Genomic DNA, 23549 nt, shown 5'->3' on the forward strand with positions numbered 1-23549 from the left:
TTAGGCCCCTTTCACATGGCTTTCCGATCAGGGCCACCTGTCAGTTTTTCAGGTGGACCTGATCGGACGCTCCATTCACCTCTATGGGGCAGCAGATGTCAGCGGTGACATGTCCGCTGACATCCGCCGATATCGATCCGATCCTGTCCGCCTAATCCAGATGGATGGTGACTCTATTTTCCATCCGTCTGGCAGATTGGATGAAAACAGACAGGCGATCCATTTTCATCCAAACTCCCTATAGAGAAGAGCAGGGCTCTGTCAGGTCTGTCTCTGCACAGTGAGCGAAGATGGACTTGTCATCCACCTGCTCAAAATGGAGCGATCCCCCGCTGAGCAAAACGAAGTCCGCCGGGCGGAAAGCCCTTGTGAAAGGACCCTTAATTTAATGGTCTGGCTCGCACCGTCTAGCATTTCATGTCACATAGTTACATAGTTGCATAGTAGGTGAGGTTGAAAAAAGACAAAAGTCCATCGAGTCCAACCTATGTGTGTGATTATATGTATCACAGTATATCCCTGTATGTTGCGGTCGTTCAGGTGCTTATCTAATCGTTTTTTGAAACCATCGATGCTCCCTGCTGAGACCACCGCCTGTGGAAGGGAATTCCACATCGTTGCCGCTCTTACAGTAAAGAACCTTCTACGTAGTTTAAGGTTAAATCTCTTTTCTTCTAATTTTAATGAGTGGCCGCGTGTCTTGTTAAACTCCCTTCCGCGAAAAAAGATTCACCAGTACGGTATTTGTAAATTGAAATCATATCCCCTCTCAAGCGTCTCTTCTCCAGAGAGAAGAAGTTCAGTGCTCGCAACCTTTCCTCATAACTAATATCCTCTAGACCCTTTATTAGTTTAGTTGCCCTTCTTTGTACTCGCTTCATTTCCAGTACATCCTTCCTGAGGACTGGTGCCCAGAACTGGACAGCATACTCTAGGTGCGGCCGGACCAGAGTCTCGTAGAGCGGGAGAATTATTCTTTTATCTCTGGAGTTGATCCCTTTTTAATGCATGCCAATATTCTGTTTGCTTTGCTAGCATCACCTTGGCATTGCATGCCATTGCTGAGCCTATCATCTACTAGGACCCCCAGATCATTTTCCATCCTAGATTCCCCCAGAGGTTCTCCCCCCAGTGTATAGATTGCATTCATATTTTTGCCACCCAAATGCATTATTTTACATTTTAGTTGCCCACCCCATTAATTTGTTAAGATCTTTTTGCAAAGTTTCCACATCCTGCGGAGAAGTTATTGTCCTGCTTAGCTTAGTATCGTCTGCAAATACAGAGATTGAACTGTTTACCCCATCCTCCAGGTCATTTATGAACAAATTAAATAGGATTGGTCCCAGTACACAACCCTGGGTGACCCCACTACCCACCCCTGACCATTTCGAGTACTCCCCAATTATCACCACCTTTAGTGGTGATAAACTCACCCTTTTAGCCAGTTTTCAATCCATGTACTCACCCTATGGTCCATGCCAACTGACCTTATTTTGTACAGTAAATGTTTGTGGGGAACTGTGTCAAATGCTTTCGCAAAATCCAGATAAACCACGTCTACGGGCCTTCCTTTATCTAGATGGCATCTCACCTCCTCATAGAAGGTTAATATATTGGTTTGGCAAGAACAATTCTTCATGAATCCATGCTGATTACTGCTAATGATAGCGTTCTTGTTACTAAAATCTTGTATGTATTCCTTTATCATCCCCTCCAAGAGCTTGCATAATATTGATGTTAGACTAACTGGTCTGTAATTCCCAGGGATGTATTTTGGGCCCTTTTTAAATATTGGTGCTACATTGGCTTTTCTCCAATCAGCTGGTACCATTTCAGTCAGTAGACTGTCAGTAAAAATTAGGAACAATGGTCTGGCAATTACTTGACTGAGTTCCCTAAGTACCCTTGGGTGCAAGCCTTCTGGTCCCGGTGGTTTATTAATGTTAAGTTTCCCAAATCTAATCTTAATTCTGCAGAAAAAAACGAGGAAGAGAGGCGCCTCTAAGTGCAGTATGTAAACTGAATTTAATAAAAACACTGTACAAAAACACTCACATTTGGTGGATTAAAATAAAGCATATCATGTGATTGAATTCCTGGAGGAGGGGAGTCCGTCAGATCAGTCACTGCATCGCTGTCTCCTGCTGTGCGTACGGCTGTGCTTGAGCCACCGCTGAAGCCGGCCGCGGTGATGAGATACTCCAAAGCGAGGCCTGGAACGCTGGTGGAAAGCAGGCGCGGGGCTGTGACGTCACCGGGATGCGACGCGTTTCACGAGCGTACGGGCTACGATGTCACGGTAGCCGCGCTCCTTCATCAAGCTGCCAGTGAATCGTGGGGATGGTTTAAAAAGAGCATGGGGGCGGGAACAAGTGGACAAGAAGGAGGAAGGGGGATGGGGGAGGGGGGGGGAAGGACGGAATGGGAAACGAAAAAGATAGAGAAAGGGAGGGGAGGGACGAAGAAAAAGGAGGGGAGGGGTGGCCATGTGTATAAATTACAAATTGCAAACAAACTCTTAGCAGGTGATAAGGTGCATATCAAAAATTAGTCTCAGTAAATAATGGGAAGAATTTGATAATGATAATAATAAATGTATGTTAGTAAAAAAGAAAAAGAAAAGAAAATTAATAATGATAATAAAATAAGTAAAATGGATAATTAAATGAATAAAAAGTAATAATAAATGATAATTAAATAATAATAAATGAATAATGAAAAATAAATAAATAATAAATAAATGGATAAATAACAATTGATCGTATGAATATAAGTGTATACATACATAAGAATTATGCCTAATTAAGAGGGCGAAATAAGAGAGGAGGACACGTCAGGGTGCTTATAGAAGTACGATTGAAATAATGATAATAAGAACTTGGAGAAATTGGTTGTTGATGATCAATCATAAGATAATACATACGGGGAAAAAAAAGGGGGGGGGGGGGGTTGAGACCAGCGACTACTCACGGTCATTGAAAACTAATAGGTGACCCGAAAAAATGGTAATTAAATAGAATGATTAGGTTGAAGAGTAGTTAGATGGTGTAAAGATTGAACCTTACTAGAGTGATCGAAACTATTGATACATCTACTTACATTACCTATATGTGCACAAATATGCATCTGGTCATGAGCATACGCACACATGGGAAAATAGAAAAACCTCTACTACATGGCCCCTGTGCATGTATATGACTCATAAGGTTAAAATAAGTAAAAATAAAAATAAAAATAAAAATAAAGATAATAGAAATAATGAATAATAAATAGTAACAGTCAAGGAAAATTAGATATGTTATATGTTTTTTAAAAACAAAATATATAGGGCCATAAACTCATTATACCTTTGAAGGTCAATATGTATCATTAGGACAGCTCATTTATTTGATTATAAAAGAGGGGGAAATGATGGTAAACAGATATGAAAGGGTATATTGAAATGTATACAATGTGTTTTACAGGATCGTTGCAATCTCGATACTTTCATTGATTCTCGCCAGGTGGAATCAATGAAAGTATCGAGATTGCAACTATCCTGTAAAACACATTGTATACATTTCAATATACCCTTTCATATCTGTTTACCATCATTTCCCCCTCTTTTATAATTAAATAAATGAGCTGTCCTAATGATACATATTGACCTTCAAAGGTATAATGAGTTTATGGCCCTATATGTTTTGTTTTTAAAAAACATATAACATATCTAATTTTCCTTGACTGTTACTATTTATTATTCATTATTTCTATTATCTTTATTTTTATTTTTATTTTTATTTTTACTTATTTTAACCTTATAAGTCATATACATGCACAGGGGCCATGTAGTAGAGGTTTTTCTATTTTCCCATGTGTGCGTATGCTCATGACCAGATGCATATTTGTGCACATATAGGTAATGTAAGTAGATGTATCAATAGTTTCGATCACTCTAGTAAGGTTCAATCTTTACACCATCTAACTACTCTTCAACCTAATCATTCTATTTAATTACCATTTTTTCGGGTCACCTACTAGTTTTCAATGACCGTGAGTAGTCGCTGGTCTCAACCCCCCCCCCCTTTTTTTTCCCCGTATGTATTATCTTATGATTGATCATCAACAACCAATTTCTCCAAGTTCTTATTATCATTATTTCAATCGTACTTCTATAAGCACCCTGACGTGTCCTCACCTATACCTCTCTTATTTCGCCCTCTTAATTAGGCATAATTCTTATGTATGTATACACTTATATTCATACGATCAATTGTTATTTATCCATTTATTTATTATTTATTTATTTTTCATTATTCATTTATTATTATTTAATTATCATTTATTATTACTTTTTATTCATTTAATTATCCATTTTACTTATTTTATTATCATTATTAATTTTCTTTTCTTTTTCTTTTTTACTAACATACATTTATTATTATCATTATCAAATTCTTCCCATTATTTACTGAGACTAATTTTTGATATGCACCTTATCACCTGCTAAGAGTTTGTTTGCAATTTGTAATTTATACACATGGCCACCCCTCCCCTCCTTTTTCTTCGTCCCTCCCCTCCCTTTCTCTATCTTTTTCGTTTCCCATTCTGTCCTTCCCCCCCCCCCCTCCCCCATCCCCCTTCCTCCTTCTTGTCCACTTGTTCCCGCCCCCATGCTCTTTTTAAACCATCCCCACGATTCACTGGCAGCTTGATGAAGGAGCGCGGCTACCGTGACATCGTAGCCCGTACGCTCGTGAAACGCGTCGCATCCCGGTGACGTCACAGCCCCGCGCCTGCTTTCCACCAGCATTCCAGGCCTCGCTTTGGAGTATCTCATCACCGCGGCCGGCTTCAGCGGTGGCTCAAGCACAGCCGTACGCACAGCAGGAGACAGCGATGCAGTGACTGATCTGACGGACTCCCCTCCTCCAGGAATTCAATCACATGATATGCTTTATTTTAATCCACCAAATGTGAGTGTTTTTGTACAGTGTTTTTATTAAATTCAGTTTACATACTGCACTTAGAGGCGCCTCTCTTCCTCGTTTTTTTCTGCAGATCTTTGGGGCTTGGTTTCAGCTCTTTTTGGAAGGCAGCCATCTGTGTGGACTTTTAACTCTTTATTGAACTTGCTTTGCTCAGATAGACTTATTTTGGACTTTAATAGTCATAATTACCCTTTGTCATTAACTAGATGGTAATATAGAGATATCCAGTTCTTTGCGCCTTTACTTGCTTATAATTTTAATTCTGTCCTCTGATAACCATGGAGGTGCTTCCTGTGATGTGTCATGAGGATTAACACTGAAGTTTTGGTTACTGATGCCTCCCTCATGAAGTCTGAGGAGAAGAATAAATTCAATACCTTCGCCATCTCCCCATCCTTTGTAACCAGATGTCCTTCCTCATTCTTTATGGGGCCAATATGGTCTGTCCTCCCTTTTTTACTGTTTACATACTTAAAGAATTTCTTGTGATTTTTTTTTTTTCTTTCCTCTGCTATGTGTCTTTCGTGTTCTATCTTAGCTGCCCTAATTGCACCCTTACATTTCTTGTTGCATTCTTTATAAAGTCTGAATGCTGATGATGATCCCTCAACCTCGTATTTTTTGAAGGCCTTCTCCTTTGCTTTTTATATGCATTTTTACATTGGAGTTAAGCCATCCAGGACTTTTGTTTGCTCTTTTAAATGTATTACCCAATGGGATGCATTGGCTAATGCCCTTATTTAATATGCTCTTAAAGCAAACCCATCTCTCCTCCGTGTTCTTTGTTCCTAAGATTTTATCCCAATTTATGCCTTCTAGCATGATCCGTAGTTTAGGGAAGTTGGCTCTTGTGAAATTCAGTGTCTTTGTATTCCCCTTATGTTTCCTATTTGTGTGATTTTATACTGAAGCCAATTGACCTGTGATCGCTGTTTCCTAAATTGCCCCGTATTTCCACATCCGTGATCAGGTCTGTATTGTTGGTAATCAGTAGATCCAGTAACTCTTTATTTCTAGTTGGTGCATCTACCGTCTGAACCATGAAATTGTCCTGCCAGACATTTAGGAACTGGCGAGCCTTAGACGAATGCGTGGTTCCCTCTGCCCAGTCTATGTCTGGATAATTAAAATCCCCCATTATGATAAAACTTCCTATCCTTGCTGCAAATCCAAATTGTGATAGGAGATCCGTCTCCCCCTCCTCCCTCAGGTTAGGGGGCCTATAGCATACTCCCAGTATTATTTTCCCCTTAGCTTCATCCCTTTGGAGCTCTAGCCATAAGGATTCCACCTTCTCCCTAGCTCCCTTAGTGATGTCATCTCTCACATTCACTTGTACATTATTCTTGATACATAGGCATACCCCTCCCCCTTTTTTACCCTCTCTATCTCTGCGATGTGGCTTGACATCCAATACAGATGTGTCCACATTACATTGTTAGGCACCATGAATGAGTCAGAGCCTTGATTTGATGCTCAAGTCAATATTTACACATGGAATTCACCTGCATTGTGGCATGTCAGGTTGCAGAGAAGCACTTTTACTTGGGTCTAGACATGACTCCGGTTAGGAGCTTATTTTTCCATCTTGGTATTGTGATGATAAGTCTGGGCTCCAAGGTAGAACTCACATGTGTTGAATATTACCTTCCAGGAATGGAATTTCCCGCTTTTGAAACCGAAACTTACCAGTGTGCTGGTCAGGTGGATTTTCCCCGATCATCAGATGGGGAGATATCAGCGGTTGTACATCCTTCCCTACAGGTACGTGCTGTATCATTTATTAAATCACTGGATTGTATTTGCAATTGTGTGAGACTGGATATTTTATTTTATCTTGTGATTTTATCTAGCAGTATGGAACATCATAATGTTTGGCAGAAACAAGTTTGTAACTGGCTTTTATATGCTGAATTTGACTGATCTGCGCTCGGAACAGAATGATCAGACAGTGTGCAACTTGAGGACAGAGCGCTTTATTTATCCACACATACTATTAGCTGTCCTCTATGTCACTTACTTTTCTATATAGACTGTAATATGCGACATCACGCTCTCCAAATGCAAAGCATTCTCTGAATGGTGCCCATGCTAAGCGGTCGACCACTTATGTTCGGTAGAAGCGTAGCCACTCCGTGCAGGACCTGGAAGCAAGTGGAGATCACTGAAGTAGCAGTGTCTACTTCACTGATTTCCAGCTTCCAGGGGCAATGGGCAGGTATAGTATATACATATGTAGCAATAACTCACGGTGGAGCTGCTGGTTTAAGCGGGCCTGTCCTCTTTGCTCTACACCCTTCTTAAATTGTTCACTCCCCTTGACACAACTGTAGTGCAGTGTTGAAACAATATGAGCATTAACTTTAACCCACAATATACACTTACAATTAGGGTTACCTCTACCTGGGTGTTGGTAGCTCCACCTGTAGGAGAAATGACAACACTGCACACAAACTTCAATAATGACCAAAAATAACTTCTTTCTTTGAATAAGTAATATATTTATATAAAGAGTTACTTCAATGAATATACTATCACACCAACGTAGTGTGATAGTATAAGAAATGAGTATGACAATCAATAACAATCACAGAAATATATATGTACATATTGGTATGAATCTAAACCTGGGAGCTCCCCCTGCTCTAGACCTTAAAGTCACTATACTAAAATGCAGGGCCCTGCAATGAAAAAGGTAGTCCAGACGTCTTCAGTCTTCGCTAGCTTTTATAATTGTAATCTGCAAAGGGTTCCTCCTGGGTGTTGCGCAGTGTAGTATAACACACTAAAACAATTGTAATCCAATAGAGTGACTAGGTGTCTTTATATGAAGAAACAAACATCTAACATCCGCTCTTGAACTCTGAAGTCTATTCGGATGTAATGCTCTCCGACTTAACTTGTTCCGTGGGACTATCAGTCCCAGCAACACTCTGTACAGTTCTAAAGATATGTGTGTCAACCCTCTCACCACACAGAATCCAAGCAGGTGGATGTCTCCGGTTCAGCAGTTCTCAGTTCCGTATGGAGGCACCACCACGCCGTCACACTGTTCCGTTCACAAACGACCGGGAGTCCTCGGTTATCTCCCCACGGGTCTTCCGGAACAATCACGTCTCTTGTCCAGCTCACTGTGGTGCGATGGCAGGATACTACAGCTGCTCTGCTCCTTCGCCAGGTAGGCCGCAACCCTGTGGGACACACACACCCACAGAGTTCCGCTGGCAGGCCACGCGTCCCAGGAACAAGAGACCTAAAATAGCCGCTGCTTACCCTTTTATATCCCCCCACAATGCAGTTCAGTTCTGACTTTTGTCCAGGAGCATTGTGGGTGGGTCAGAGCTTCAGTTCCAAAGTAAACAATGAATCACTTCCATGTCACTTAATCCTGAGACGTAAACTTATTGTACTTTATCAATTGTCCACAAGATGGCACTAACACAACTATTGTACTGAATCATACACATAGAGCTAGAAACAACAGTTGTCAGCGCTACACATATACTGTGTATACATATATAGCTATCTTGGTCTCAGTTTGATCTTTTTAACTAAGTATAAAATACACAAACCTGGAATTACTGTTTAAACCCGTTCATACCCGTGCTATAGCTGCAAGAGAGACTCTCTCGTTCTGGGAGGGCATCCATGGACGTTCTCCCTAAACCACAACTCCCACGCGCCAGCTGGGGCACGCATCTGGCACGCTCTGTGATCGCTGTGTCTTTCGGGCACAGCTGATCACAGATCGGGGTAAAGGGCCAATCACAGCGGCCTTTTACCATGGGATTGGCTGTGTCCAATCACAGCTGATCACATGTAAACAGACTTGCCAGTTATCGGAATTCCTTTCCTTTAATATAAACATAATATTGCAGTTAGAACTCCTTTATCTCTCAGTCATTCTGCCTGAGAGAGAGAAAGATGTGGTAGCTGGTTACATTTTACTACAAGAAACTATTGTCCCAGTACGTAGTATATCCTTACCAATTCACTACAGCAGAGGTCCCCAACTCCAGGGCTGCAGACCGGTACTGGTCCATGGCCTGTTAGGAACCGGGCTGCACACATTCACATGGGAACAGAGAATGGAGACCTGCTGGATCGCTTTAACGCTCTGGCAACTGTTCCTGCAGTAGGGGGCAGTGCGGTACGCAATTCAGCGCATCACACAGCTCCCCTTTTTTTTTTTGTACAAACTGTATTTGAAGTGTACAAAACATACACTCCATTCATGACAATGTACAGCAGCGCAATGCGCTGCATTGCTGTACTTTGCCATGTACAGGGAGCTGAAATTCCTGTCCATTCTTTAACCGCTCCGGACCACCCACCGCCCATTTACTGCAGCAGGGCGGTCCGGCTGCGCAAAACAAGGAGCCAGGAGCTCTATGCCACTTTATTAGGAATAGCAAAGACTTGATTCTATGTAGAACTATGCAGTAGGCCTTCAGTAGCACTATGCATCAAACTGAACAGATTAAAGCAAGTCCCTTTGTAGCAGAAGGAATTTAGTGGACCTTGCTTCTTCAAGACACTAGCCAGTGTCTCCTTTAGCTTGCACCCGTAATAGCTGACTCCAAGTACTCAGAGGGGGGTTTAACAACACCAGTCCCCAGGATCCGCTGCATGGGTCTCACAAGGCTCCTGAGGCACACACGGCAGCCCTCTTCAGTGATACCAGACAGGATCCACAGACATCTTCCCTCAGTCAGCTCTCACAAGAACCATAGATTGCAGCTTCAATGTTTCAGGCCCTCACCACTTGAGGCCGCGTGGCAGCCTATGCAGGGGAGAGGCAGCAGCCCCCTCCCAACCTGGCCCTTTCTCCAGAGGAAGACTCGACTCCCCACACCATGTGCTCCTCAGATATAAATACAGGTACCCAACAGGGCAAACATCAGAAATTTTTGGGCCCCCTACACAGCTTTAGATCTGGGCCCCGCCCCCCCTTTTCCCTTTCCCCCCCCCGAGCCTGACCACCAACATTCCCCAGGGCTTGCCCACGGTCACCCTACTGAATCTGCACCCCGGCCACCACACCTGTACGCACTTAGTCCCCCTCAATCCTGTATATATGTCAGCCTTACTCACACCTGTATATATGTCAGCCCCCCCCACACACCTGTATATATGCTAGCCCTCCACACACACATCTGTATATATGTCAGCCCCCTCATACCTGTATATATGCTAGCCCCCCCATGCAAACCTGTATATAAGTCAGCCCCCCCACACATGTATATATGCTAGCCCCCACACACACACACACCTTTATATATGTCAGCCCCCCTCACACCTGTATATATGTCAACCCCCTCACATCTGTATATATGCTAGCCCCCCACACACATATCTGTGTATATGTCAGCCCCCTCACACCTGTATATATGTCAGTCCCCCCCATACACCTGTATATATGTCAGCCCCCCACACACCTGTATAAATGCCAGCCCCCCCTCCCCCCCCACACACACACATACACATACACCTGTATACAGTGGCAGCTGGTGCTTAAAATTTTTTGGGGGGGCGCAAACCAACTGAAAAATTCAGAAAAAAAAAAAATCTATTGCAGCCTCACTGTGCCCATCAATTGCAGCCTCACTGTGCCCATCAATTGCAGCCACTGTGCCCATCAAACGCAGCCACTGTGCCCATCAAACGCAGCCACTGTGCCCATCAAACGCAGCCACTGTGCCCATCAATTGCAGCCACTGTGCCCATCAATTGCAGCCACTGTGCCCATCATTTGCAGCCACTGTGCCCATCATTTGCAGCCACTGTGCCCATCAATTGCAGCCACTGTGCCCATCAAATGCAACAATTGTGTCCATCAAATGCCACTGTGCCCATCAAATGCTGCCACTGTGCTCATTTAAAAGTTAACACTGTGACCCCCCCCCCCGCCCACTCACTGTCTGCCCGGCACTTACCCTATCTCGGTGAGGCAGCGGGTGCGCGGCGAGCTGTGTTCTCCATGCGTCTTCTCTCCTCCTCCTGATAGGCGTCCAATCACAGCGCCTGTAATTTTAGTCAATCAGGTGACGGGTAACACACCCGCGCTTCCTGATTGGTGGAGAGGCGGCTCAGTGTTAGAAAAGCAAACATTAATTTGCTGTTCTAACACACCTGGGTGAATTGCGAGCACAATGCTCTGCGCTTGCAGTTCACCTTTTTTTAAACCTATTAGAGCCAAAGCAGCTGTGGAAGAAGGCTGAACTCTGCACTCTGTGTAGTGCACCCCTGAACTTTGCACTCAGTGTAGGGCACCCCTGAATTCAGCACTCTATATGCAGCACACCTCTGAATTATATGTACATAAAGTACATAGGACCCCCCAAACTCCTCAAGTAACGCACCTCTGAACTCTACACTCTAACCCCTCCCCCAGAACTTTGTTCTTTGTATGTAATGCACTCCCAGTATAAGACCCTTCCACTGTTGGTGAAATTTGACCACACCCACTATTTGATGCGGTTCGGAGTGTGCGTGTGTGGGGGGGGAGGGGGGTTTGGGGGGTCACCTCCTGTTGAGTTCCTGCACCTATTTTCTGAGAAAAAAAGCCCTGTATATCACCACCACTCAAACTCCCCCACCCCTTGGTCCATGGAAAATTTGTCCTCCACGGAAACGGTCCCTGATTTCCACTGATGTCCACTGTCTGATTGAAAAATGAGAAATAGCTGAAGTAATGGTAGTTTGGCTGTAATTAATACATTTTACCATTGCTCCATTATCAAAGCCCAATGGAACCCATATCTTTTATTGCTCTGATACAGTCAGGCTACCCAAAAAGCAATGTACTGCATGTGTAGGTTTTTTTTTTCTAATGTGTTAGTGCTATAGGCCTATACCAAACTGCACAGAACTGACAGCACGTTGGAGATCCGGACTGCTGCTTTCACAAAGAGCTCAGCAGTCCAGATCTCCAGTGGTTACATAAGCCCCCTGCACAGTGCTCCAATCCCTGAGCAGCATTTTGATTAAAGCAGTGTGCAGAAGGGTGGGGGGGGGGGTCTGACTGCTAGAGATCTGAACTGCTGAGCTCTTTGTGAGAGCATGGGTCCTCATCTATCTGTTGCTTTGCTTCACCTTCCAGACTGCACAATGAGTCTGGTATTGTATTAGGAATCCAACATAAATTCACACGAGTAGGAAGCGGATCTCGACCATAGAAGCTGCATTTGGTATTTGCATCATAGAGCACCTGGGTTTTGGGGATTCTTGGGTTTTTTGAAAATAATCAAAGGATGTGAGCAAGCACCTCGTATTGCCATCTTACCAAGTAACAAGAGTCTATAGGTTTACATCAAGGTGAACCTTTGGCTAAGCCATCACTGACCTCTGTAGCTGTAGGCACTGTGAAGTAGTTGTTCAAGTCATGCTCTCAGCAGCCTAGCTCCCTATTACCAGCAGTGACTCTGTATCTCAACCTTCCTTACTCTTCCTTCCCAGAGCTCCTGCTCTGTGTTTACATTAGAGATCAGAAGGTTGGAGGGTTGCTGAGTCACTGCCAGGATGGGAAAGCTGAGCTGCTGAAAGAATGATGAACAAATTCAGCGCTTAAGCTTTGAACTTTGAGGATGTGTTGCTCCACAGTACCTGCAGCTACAGAAGTCAATGCGGGCTTGTTTTAATGCTCAATTTCTGCCTGTGAATATGTAAATATTTGAATTACCATAGCTTGAACACAGGTTCAGTTCAAGCTAACTGGCACTAAATGAAACTTACATATGATTTATGCAACCAATAACATGTCTTTGTAGGATAAAGATTTTTCACTGCTACGCCCTGGGGAGCCGCTCTTTTTGAGTCTGGATGGACAATCAATTCATTATAGTGGAGAGAAGCCCCTTTACCCGGTCTTTATTAACGAAGCTGCTTATTATGAGAAGAAGATTGCGCTTATACTGGCTGAGAAGGTCCGGGTGTCTGTTCCTGCCCTGAGAAGACGAACACACTAAATGTCAAAGCAACATGTATGCTTGTTAAAAGGGGTATTTTACTTTGAAGCATATTTCTCTCAGGACATTTTTTTCAGTTTTGGTTGAAATGTTTTCAGGGTTTTGGTTTTGCTGTCTGTCTCACTTGAGAGATTTTCCTTCACTTTTTGCCCTGGATACACAACAGGAAGTGAGAGAAAATTCCCTTTTAGACAGTTGTCATTAAAACCGTTATCCTGGATTCCAAGATTCCCCCTCACCTGTTTCCTGGTGGCAGCTGTAAAATTTTAGATTTAATATTTGAATCTCATACTTTCTGTCACTAGGCCACATAGAAAGGATGAAATTCCCCAGCAGGGGAACAGCAAAAAAAAACAAAAACCTGATTGTTGTATTTTACCCTTCCCTACCCAATCCAGAACAAACAAAAAAAAGCTTGGACTGAATATACACTTTAAATGATAAGTGGGACTACTTCATAATCTTTTAAGTGGTGACAAAATCCCTCCACCCTCAAATTTGACAGCAAAAACTGCACCTGTTCTGGGCATTAAATTATATTTTCTGCATTTACCATGGACAATAAATTACTTTGAACAGACAATTTTTACCTGCAATGGCACTGAAGAGGAATAGTAAGATTGTCCTTTCACGTGTAAAAAAAAAAATCAGCTGCTGGAGAGTTACAATGTGTTGCTGCATCTCAAGGTCTCCAAAAAGGCCCTCTTTTATTATAGGGAGATGAGCCTTTGCAATGGCCTAAATTTGGTGATTTTGAATTCGCACATATTCACTCGCTGGACTTTGTTTCTTTTTTTCTTTCTTTTAGTGTTTGTTGACCCCAGCCACTTTTTAACTAGTATTGGGATAAAACTGCATGTAACTCTATGAATGCTTCAGCATGACTACATTTGTTATAAAATTAAGAAAGGAGAGGCATAGCTGGAATTCCATGGGAAGCTCTCCCTGATGGGCTACCTCAACTTTATAAAAGCCACTTCTACCATAAACTGAGCAATTAGTTTTGCAAGAACTTATGCTTTGATTTTTACTTACAGCTTTTATAGAGGCTTTTACTGGGTTTATAGTTTAAATTTACACTTGGTTGGTCTCATTTTATATCTTAATAAATATCAGTATTCTATTTTAGCATGTAAGAATTTTTTTAGAAAAAAATCATGTAATATTTGAATACAAATTCTGCATTATTATATTTAAGTATGGATTATTCTGTTTATTCAGACCTGAGTGTGGTTACTAGAGTGAGGTCTGACAAATCCCAAACATTGTCTGGAGAACATAAACACCATACAATTCTCATTTTCCCAAAAATCTCAAGACGATAACAAAAAATGTTAAGATTTAAATCTCATGGCTATATGAGGTATCTATGTATTGCATAGATACTTGAATGAACAAAGTGATCATGTTTATGTAAGGACTGGAACTGAGTATTTTGTCCTACTAAATCCTTAACTCAGTGGTACCATCAAGATTTCAGATACACCTAGCTAGAAGAAAGAGATGAAGTAATCAACTTTTATCTATTCTGGTTTTATTAAGAAGTCCAAATCATAATACATAAAACAAACCTCATTTATATCAAATCTGATTAAAAAAATACACAGTTAACAAATACAGAAAGTAGCAATCTACTTTATATACAACATTTCTAGACCATACATATATAACAAAAATTGAACATTCCTCAGGTCATAATAATAAAAGGCAGATCCACCCAAAAATGAACCCCCAGAAGGGATTCTTTAAGGAAAATACACTTTAAAGACTCATACAAGACTCATCACTACCAAAAATTAGACTGAATTAAGCTGGCCATAGATGGATCGAAAATCGGCCAGTTCAGCAAAGATTTCCCTCTCCATGGCTTGTCCCTCACCTCCCGACATAGACCTGAGCTATGTGTTCTACCTAATCAGTTTGCAGTAAATGAAATCAGTCATACACATCGTCATGAAATTAAGTCTTGTGACCAATTTGGACTGTGTAGAGGTGTGGTAATAACTGGTTCCAAGTACAGAAAAGCGGTTTTTGGATAAATTTGGCCTGATGTTTTCAGAACATTAGTTTTGGTGTCAACTATTTTATTATGCTAGAAAAAAGAAATTATGACAACTGAAAAGTATTTAGCCCTCAAAAAATCTGATGCTTAAAGCCTAACTCCTACATTTGAAGTTTACAGCTCTGTCTGTGACCCTATCAAGGGGGGGGATTTTGCCTTCCCTTCCTCATCCTGTGATTAGAAATGAGTCACTGGAAAAAAGGTTGGTACAGACAGCAAACAAACATCTCTTTATTCCTGTCCTGACAAACTAAGGTAAATCTTCCCAGCAGGAACACAGGCGACAATAGAAAACAAAAAGGAGTCTCCAACCCCCACTGTATTAAAAACAAAATAATTATTGGCTGGAATTGTGTTTAAACCTTGACATCCTTGAAACTTAACACTTATATTCAACTTATTGAAGCTTATTCAGCTTATTACCCATTAGGTGTTTCATTGACCAAAATGCCAATATTGCATTTAAAATTGGGCAAAAATGGAACACTACAAAAAAACCTTGAAAAAGTTGACCTTCATTCCATACAGCAATATTAGCCACAGTTAGGTATATATCTTACCAAGAATAACAGATAGTAATTGCCAATTTTATAATGATTCATATGCCCATGGGATCTGCTACAATCTTGTTTACGGTTCAGTCGCTGGTGGTGGTGGCGCTTGAGGGGTATAAGCTTCTCTGAGAAGGGGGGTCAGTTATCAGCAACAAACCAATTACCTACCTTATCAGATACTAATCCTAAAGCTGGTCATATACAATTGGATTTCTTTCCTTTTTCAGGCAAGTTAAAAAAATGTAATCCCCCTGCTGCTGCTATTGTATTCTGACAGCCGACACCAGCCATGATTGGAGGTAGCCACTGTTTGACTGACAATTTTTCGCCCAGCTCCTTCAATTTTTTAATTAAAAGGCATCGGGTGGGAGAGAACCAACAGTGCCATCCACTAAGAGAATTTCAGCCAGTTCATTTGGAACCTGTCAAACTTCAAAAAGTGTATGTCCAGCTTTAGGGCCTGTGTTAACAGGCTTTGAGCTAGTGCATTTGAGCTGTAGTTGATATCCTTTTGACCTGCATTAAGAAGGTTTTGCACTCTCATAGACTTGTATGGGAATGCAAAACCTGCCTAATATTTTGCCACAGCGAAGTATAATGAATCGCTTATAATTGGTACTCATTAGGTTTACATATCATACATGTGTTTAGATATGTTCAACAAAAGGAAGGATGGTGTGGTACCATAAAATGGCTGAATTGAAAATACTATAGATAGAAATATCTGGGCCCCAAGGAAAATTGTAGAAACCTCCTCCCCTTTCCTTGTTATCCCAGAGTAACACAATTGGCCTGGGTAGGCCAAACCAGGGGGCAATCAAAATATCCTCCACATCAGAAATGAGCAAGGAAGTACAGCAGTGCTGTCCCATGTACTTCCAGTATTTGGTTGTGTGATCTGTGGCACCATGAAAAAAAAATATGAAAAAAATCACTTCTCTATGCTCCAGCCCTGTATCTTCTTTGACAGGCTTCGTTGTGGAGAATTTCTGTTTTAAGATCTCTGGGGCAGTAATGGGGACTAGAACTAGCCCACCCTTTCACTCTCCCTGTTGCAATCTGAATTTGTTTTACATTATGAATAACATAAAAAGTGGGGTAGGACACCCAACGATAGGTGGGCACACACAAAAATCCAAGGCGGACAGCTACATGGCCATGAACTATGGTGTCAAAATCTAACCAGTGGAGCCCCTAAGAGATAAAAGTCAAGAACAGCTGAATCAGTCCACAGGCTTTAAGAATAGTGCGTTATCACCTTTGATAGAATGACCCTTAGCTCTCTTCTGGTGTCCAGAAACTAGACAACAGGCCACATTTATGAAGAAATAAGAAATGCCTTTTCATTCTACTATACTACGGAAGATTGGAAAGCAAGTACTAACTGGTTGTTATGATCATACATCAAAAAAAAAAATTGGCTGAGATGGAGTCGTATCATAAAATGACACAAAGTAAGGCAAAATCTCTCAGAGACAATGGTTCTTTGATAAATAAGGTTGAGTGGCAGTAACTAGTAAGTCAGCACTAGAACTGACCTAAAACTACTAATCTAGTTTCAACCACATTACGTTCCTCCATGAATCTACCCGCACGACACCTATAATTCCTACTGACAGGGGCCTGGGCTTTACACTGTTCACGGTGTTACATTCAGCACCAGGTCATGTGCGGGGTGTGACCTATGTGCAGACAGTAATTGGCTGCCTCTGCCTGAGCACCTCTTGCACATGGATCCTGCTTTATATTGTTTTATTGTATTTTTACTTAAATGACTACACACTCCAGGACATGCCCCACAAATACTTGAGTGCAAACTGCAGGAGTACTTTAGACAGCCTAATGAAAACAGAGATCTATGCTCTGCCAAAGGAATGAACCACTAGCCATTAGGGCATCCAAAGGAAGGGTGGGTGGCATTAAAAAAGATTGATGTTATTACAGAGTTTAGGTCTGCTTAAAAGAATGAGGGCCTCATTTATGTTTTGGAGAAAGAACTGTCTGTTGTCCACCCCAACCAACTGTATTCTCCTTTTTGTCTTTTTATATTGGGGAAATGGTTAATTCTCCTCCTCTACTGCTTGCTCATAGCAGTTTTCTTCTTTCCTGCGCCTCCTCCGGGCTCGAGCTGGCTGCTCTTCTTCATCATTTTCCGCTTCACTTCCAGATCTCTCACTCTCACCACTTTCATTCCCCTCCTCCGATCCTGACTCGTCAGAGTTTTCTTCTTCCAAGTAGCGGTAACCCTTCATCTTGTGGCGAGGGGCAGGGATCTTGGGGATGCGGGGCTTACAATTGGAGCTAATTTTACGCTCCATCCAGAGATAGGAAAGGAGAGAAATGAAAGCTGAGGCAAGCATAATCCCAAGTTTGGCCTATGATGAAAGAAACAGGGATTTTAATAGGATACAGTTTTGTAAAGTTCATCTGAATTGTTAGAGAAAACACTTTCTATTTGCTAAATAAGTAAAACGGTAGTAGGGACTGTGAAACCTTGCCCAAGGGGCATAGAGAACCGGGTGGTAGCAGAAACAGATTTTCATGGGCTGAAGAAAGTCTAATATGCAAAGTGGACCATGGTCCCACGGTAATTGACGGTTTATTTTTACACCGTTTCACCTCACCTACCTTTTGAGGCTTTCAGCATTTGGTCTTATGACATCTCAAAGCTGCAAAAAAAGCTGAGGCTGGAAGATATCCCTATGCCAGGTCCAGTGATCACAGGTCTGAACAGGAAGCAGGTAGCTTCATAACATGGGTCCTACTTTGATCAATGCCTGAATGGTAAAGTACTTCCACTCATGGAAGCCAGCCCAGTGTATCATATTAGAAATGCCCCTAAGGCCTGCCCTCAAATTAAATATAGGTAAAGGTATAATACTTTCAAAGTTAACGAAAAAGAAAATAATTTGTTAAAACTATTTTTTTTTTAACTCTGATCATAATATGATCATATGAAGGAAAATGCATACAAACTGCTTTACTTTCCTTTAGACACATCATGCTAAGCAAAGTTCTGTGTAACCTATACAGGTAAAAATAATGAAAGCAGAATATTTCTAAAAGAAATATAGTATGTAAAATGTAAATTAGATTTGCTTACCATCATTGGCAGCTCTGCCCACAAGTAGACAATAAATATGGCGAGAGCTTGGAGCCAGTGGTAAATGGTAAATACAAAGTCCTGACGTTCTTTATCTTCATAAAACATCCCTATTAAAACTGGAGAGAAGACAGTAAAGATCAATAAAAAAATGATGACAGCTATACCTATATGCAAAGTTCTAACAGTAACTCAAGTTTGCCAGTTAGAATCAGCCTGAATGGTCCTGAGCTTATGATTAAAGTTCCAAGTCTTGTTGCTCGTGCTTGCTTGGGAAAGAGGGTTTTGTGCCATTATTCATTAGAAGCCAACAAGACACACGTCCCTGCCTAACCCCCAATTGGAGATCAATCAGATAAGTGCCTCTACCATTCTAAAACACCCTGATCTGAAATAAACATTGTAATTCAATACACAGCAGTGAACCGTGCTTCATTTGATAAAGAGCTAAGTAGAGTTCACTCTGCTGAAGACAAATGAATCTATCTAACAAAAGGTTTATGGGCGTATTGTGTCTGTTTGCAGGATATTACTGAATGTATCAGGCTTATTCAGCCAGGCAATGTAAAAAAAAAAAATCAAGTTTAATAAGCTGTAGCATCCATCACAAATCATAATTTAGTAAATTCTAGTTGGTTAGGGAATAACATTACACCCTAACACCCATACTATTACCCCAACATATCACTCACTGCTGAGGCCGGTCTTATTCAGGGCGCTGCCCAAACCCCACAGCACTGCTATCACATAAAGCGCAGGACCCTGCGATTGCAGCTTGGGTTGTGGACTCCAAAAAAACAAGGCAATCAGGATGCACATGTGCACTATGGCACCCCCAGTCAGGGGGATTTGGCGTGGTAGGTGAAGGAAACACAGGCCGAGGGTGGAGAAGACAGAGGCTGATAACCCATATGCTGTGATTAAATATGGAAGCTTTTCTAAGCCGAGAGAGCACACTCCATAGCACTGCAGAAATAAGAAATAAAAGATTATTTATAGTGCAAACTACAAAGAGAACATTAAAAACAGGACATTTATCAGTAGGTACAGAAATAGAAGCAGATGAAGTTGTATAAAAAAATCTTAACTTATGCAGTAAAATACAAATTTTGTCTTGCCTCACCACCTACTAGGTCTCAATGTTGGTCAGAAAGACCACATTAAAAATCAGCAGAAAAGCTCAGGAGGTGGAAGGGGCTGGGCCAGATCCAAAGGTTAAGACAAGATTTGCATAAAACTTCAGCTATAAACATAATTGGGTGTGCTGTCGCCTATAAATTATTATACTTGTAATATCATGTAATCAAATGTGCGATCCAGAATTTAAAAAAAAAAAAAAAGTACAATATATACAATTCATAAAGAAATAAAGTGCAAAGCTGTGAAAAAAAAATCTCATACACACAATAAGTGCAATATAGTTTGTGCTCCAAAAACTCATATCATTGAGTTATTTTGAGCGTTGGGGTATCCAAACACTGTTTAGATTGCCGCTTTTTCTGAGATTAACATTTAATTTTATATTGTTTAGATTTGTTCACACTAAGCACAGAGGTTTCGATACACATATATACAGTGACTTCAGCTGCATATACAATATCTGTGTATCTACTCTGAATTGCCCAAGTTTGTTATAGGTTTACCATAAGCAACTCAAGAACTGAAGTTGCGAATTGACTCCATCAGCTGAAACTATCTCACATCTATGGTGGCAAGCAGACACCCAATCACACTATACTATTTATACATTTATGTTTAAAGTATATAATATATACACACATATGGTCTTCTTAGCATTTGTCTAGGCTAATATTACTCACCAGCACAAAGCCTGTGCACGCAAACAAGACTTCAAACCCGCTGTACAGGAAGTATGGAGCTAGGCAGCGCAAGCGGTAATCTCTAAAGTGTTTGAAGGGTAATTGAAAGATGTTCCCCCAGCCTATGCTGCGAAGGTCAATCTCCTCAGTTGGGCGATATGCAGAGCCACAGAGAACCAAGAACTGGGTAGGGAAAAATATATTATATAGAAGTAAATGCAAAATATCAAACACCATCCTTTTTATTTATGATGCCCTCCACAATCCTGTACCAACCATCTGCCCCTCATATGTCCACTAATATCCCTTTCTTACCTTCTTCCATCTTACAGCAGAAGTTATGCCTAAGACAAGGCTGGACAAATCCCAGGACCCTGTAGCCAATGTTCCTTAAGAAAATTCTCATTTTTGAGGTTTTCTCTATTCCTCGTCAATAGAGTTGGCTCCCAAAATTCCTTGATTGGACAGACTGGCTCCTGAATTCCATATAATTTGTTCACCCCCTAAGAGCAGACACCATAAGGCACTAGCAATTGCCAGTTAGCCAGAAAATGTCCATCTGTGTGTCCTCTCAACCTGGTTTCTCTTTATTACAACTTTGGGACTAAGACTCTCCCCAAAGCTAAGCACCACCGACCCACTTACTTTGCCATTGTATATACAGGTAGTCAGCCTTATTTGCTTGTAATATGTTTTTCCTGCTTAGTAACACAGAGTTATGATATACTGTAACATTTCCTATATTTAAACATACATTCTGTAAATCAATTCAGACCCCGATTGAATTACACAAAACAACAGATCCCCTCTTCTCCCCACCAACAGCCCAAAAATACACATCCCTCCAAAACATCTATATATACACAGTAAATGTAAATGTATTTTATTGGCATTTTACGTGATAGACCAACGCAAAGTGGCATATACCGGTAATTGTGAAGTGGAAAGAAAATGATAAATGGTTTTCAAAATGTTTTACAAATAAATATGTGAAAAGTGTGATGTGCATTTGTATTCAGGCCCCTTTACTCTGATACCCCTAACTAAGATCTAGTGAAACCAATTTCCTTCAGAAGTGACCTAATTAGTAAATAGAGTCCACCTGTGTATAATTTAATCTCATAATAAATACAGCTGTTCTGTGAATATCCCAAGCTTTGCACATCTCACGGAGTATTGTTCAATCCATCATCCGAAAATGGAAAGAGTATTGTACAACTTCAAACCTACCAAGGCATGACTGTCCACCTAAACTGACAGGCCAGGCAAGGAGAGCATTAATCAGAGAAGCAGCTAAGAGGCCCATGGTAATTATAGGGGAGCTGCAGAGATCCACAGCTCAGGTGGGAGAATCTGTCCACAGGACAACTATTATTCGTGCACTTCCACAAATCTGGCCTTTATGGAAGAGTGGCAAGAAAAAAGCCATCGTTGAAAGAAAGCCACAAGAATTCCTGTTTGCAGTTTGCGAGAAGCCATGTGGGGGACACAGCAAACATGTGGAAGAAGGTGCTCTGGTTAGATGAGACCAAAATTAAACTTTTTGGCCTAAAAGCAAAATGCTATGTGTGACAGAAAACCAACACTGCACATCACCCTGAACACACAATCCCCACCGTGAAACATGGTGGTGGCAGCATCATGTTGTGATAATGCTTTTCTTCAGCAGGTACAGGCAAGCTGGTCAGAGTTGATGGGATTATGGATGGAGCCAAATGCAGGGCAATCTTAGAAGAAACCCTGTTAGTGTCTGCAAAAGGCTTGAAATTGGGGCAGAGGTTCACCTTACAGCAAAACAACAACCCTAAATATACAGCCAGAGCTACAATGGAATGGTTTAGATCAAAGCATATTTATGTGTTAGAATGGCCCAGTCAAAGTCCAGACCTAGATCCAATTGAGAATCGGTGGCAAGATTTGAAAATTGCTGTTCAGACGCTCTCCATCCAATCTGACAGAGCTTGAGCTATTTTGCAAAGACAAATATGTCACTCTCTAGATGTGCAAAGCCAAACCCAAAAAGACTTGCAGCTGTAATTGCAGTGAAAGGTGGTTCTACAAAGTATATGACTTGCCCTCTCCTGTACTCTGTGTAGCACAGAAGGATGTTGAGCATCCTAGTATATTACACAAAACATAGAGGAAGACCACTACCAACAGTAGCTCATCTGAATTCTGAGAGATGGAGCTTTGTTATTAAAGCACTATATCACCAACAAATGTACTATTATTGACCCAGGAACCAATGCCAAAGCCAAGTAATGCACGTCATCATGCTTAAGAGGAAACATTTTTCAGTCATCATGATGACCGGGCGACCAGGACTGGTCCAACCTCATGATAGGGTTTGGAGTAAGGTTTAGGTTTTCAGTGTTAAGCTGAGATTTAGGTCAGTGGAAAATAGCTTGCAGTCAGTTTATTTCTGCTGAAAACTTGTGTGCCAAAGGTTTTGTGCTAGAAAAAAAAAAAAAACAACACAATCACTGGAAATTTTAAAAGTAAAAAAAATACATGAGCTCACCAGCAGCATAGCTAGAAGTGCTGCCCCCATGAGAACGCTTTCCACATAGATGAGACTGATACTAGGGGGTAGCGAGTGAAGGACAGTGAGGTTGAACCCCTTTGGGAGGACTCCATGCTGAATTGAAGCACCTATAAAGACGAAAAAGATTACTCAGAGCCAAAAAATTGCCAGGAAAAAATGTCTACAACAAAATATTGTTATTTGAAGGGTGTTCTATATATATTTTTAATTTGGGTTAGCAAAATGCTGACCCAAAGAGTACAAGAGTATATTACATATAAAAATGAATTGTTCAGATAAACTATTGTATACATGTAATAATAGCATTTTTATCATAACTATTCTGTTAGCCTGAATACACAAGTACTGGTTATAAAAAAAGAAGGGAACACTGATAAAATAAAGATAAATGAAATACATTTGAAAATGGTATATTATTTTAACATTTGAAAATATATTATCATTATGATGAACAAGTACCAGTATTTAAATTCTTCCATAGGGTACTGTAAGTTCAGTCATTTAGGGGTTGAAAGAGAATTTCAG

General features: G+C 41.2%; 2 protein-coding genes across 4 annotated transcripts in view; one reads left to right on the forward strand and one right to left on the reverse strand.

Moving 5' to 3' along the window:
- Positions 1-14063, forward strand: part of ACY3 (aminoacylase 3) — an 81820-nt gene extending 67757 nt beyond the window's left edge. For both annotated transcript variants that reach the window (XM_073597076.1, XM_073597077.1), the window contains exons 6-7: positions 6628-6737; positions 12743-14063. In XM_073597076.1, the coding sequence (XP_073453177.1) occupies positions 6628-6737; positions 12743-12940 (308 nt within the window). In that variant the 3' untranslated portion in view covers positions 12941-14063. The remainder of the gene's footprint in view (positions 1-6627; positions 6738-12742) is intronic.
- Positions 14064-14457: 394 nt separating this feature from the next.
- UNC93B1 (unc-93 homolog B1, TLR signaling regulator) overlaps positions 14458-23549 on the reverse strand; it is an 88373-nt gene continuing 79281 nt past the window's right edge. For both annotated transcript variants that reach the window (XM_073597075.1, XM_073597074.1), the window contains exons 8-12: positions 23001-23131; positions 20480-20662; positions 19352-19625; positions 18660-18778; positions 14458-17931 (exon numbers count right to left, since the gene is read on the reverse strand). In XM_073597075.1, the coding sequence (XP_073453176.1) occupies positions 17617-17931; positions 18660-18778; positions 19352-19625; positions 20480-20662; positions 23001-23131 (1022 nt within the window). In that variant the 3' untranslated portion in view covers positions 14458-17616. The remainder of the gene's footprint in view (positions 17932-18659; positions 18779-19351; positions 19626-20479; positions 20663-23000; positions 23132-23549) is intronic.

This window comes from Aquarana catesbeiana, linkage group LG08 (assembly GCF_042186555.1).
Source record: "Aquarana catesbeiana isolate 2022-GZ linkage group LG08, ASM4218655v1, whole genome shotgun sequence".
Taxonomy (NCBI): Eukaryota; Metazoa; Chordata; class Amphibia; order Anura; family Ranidae; genus Aquarana; species Aquarana catesbeiana.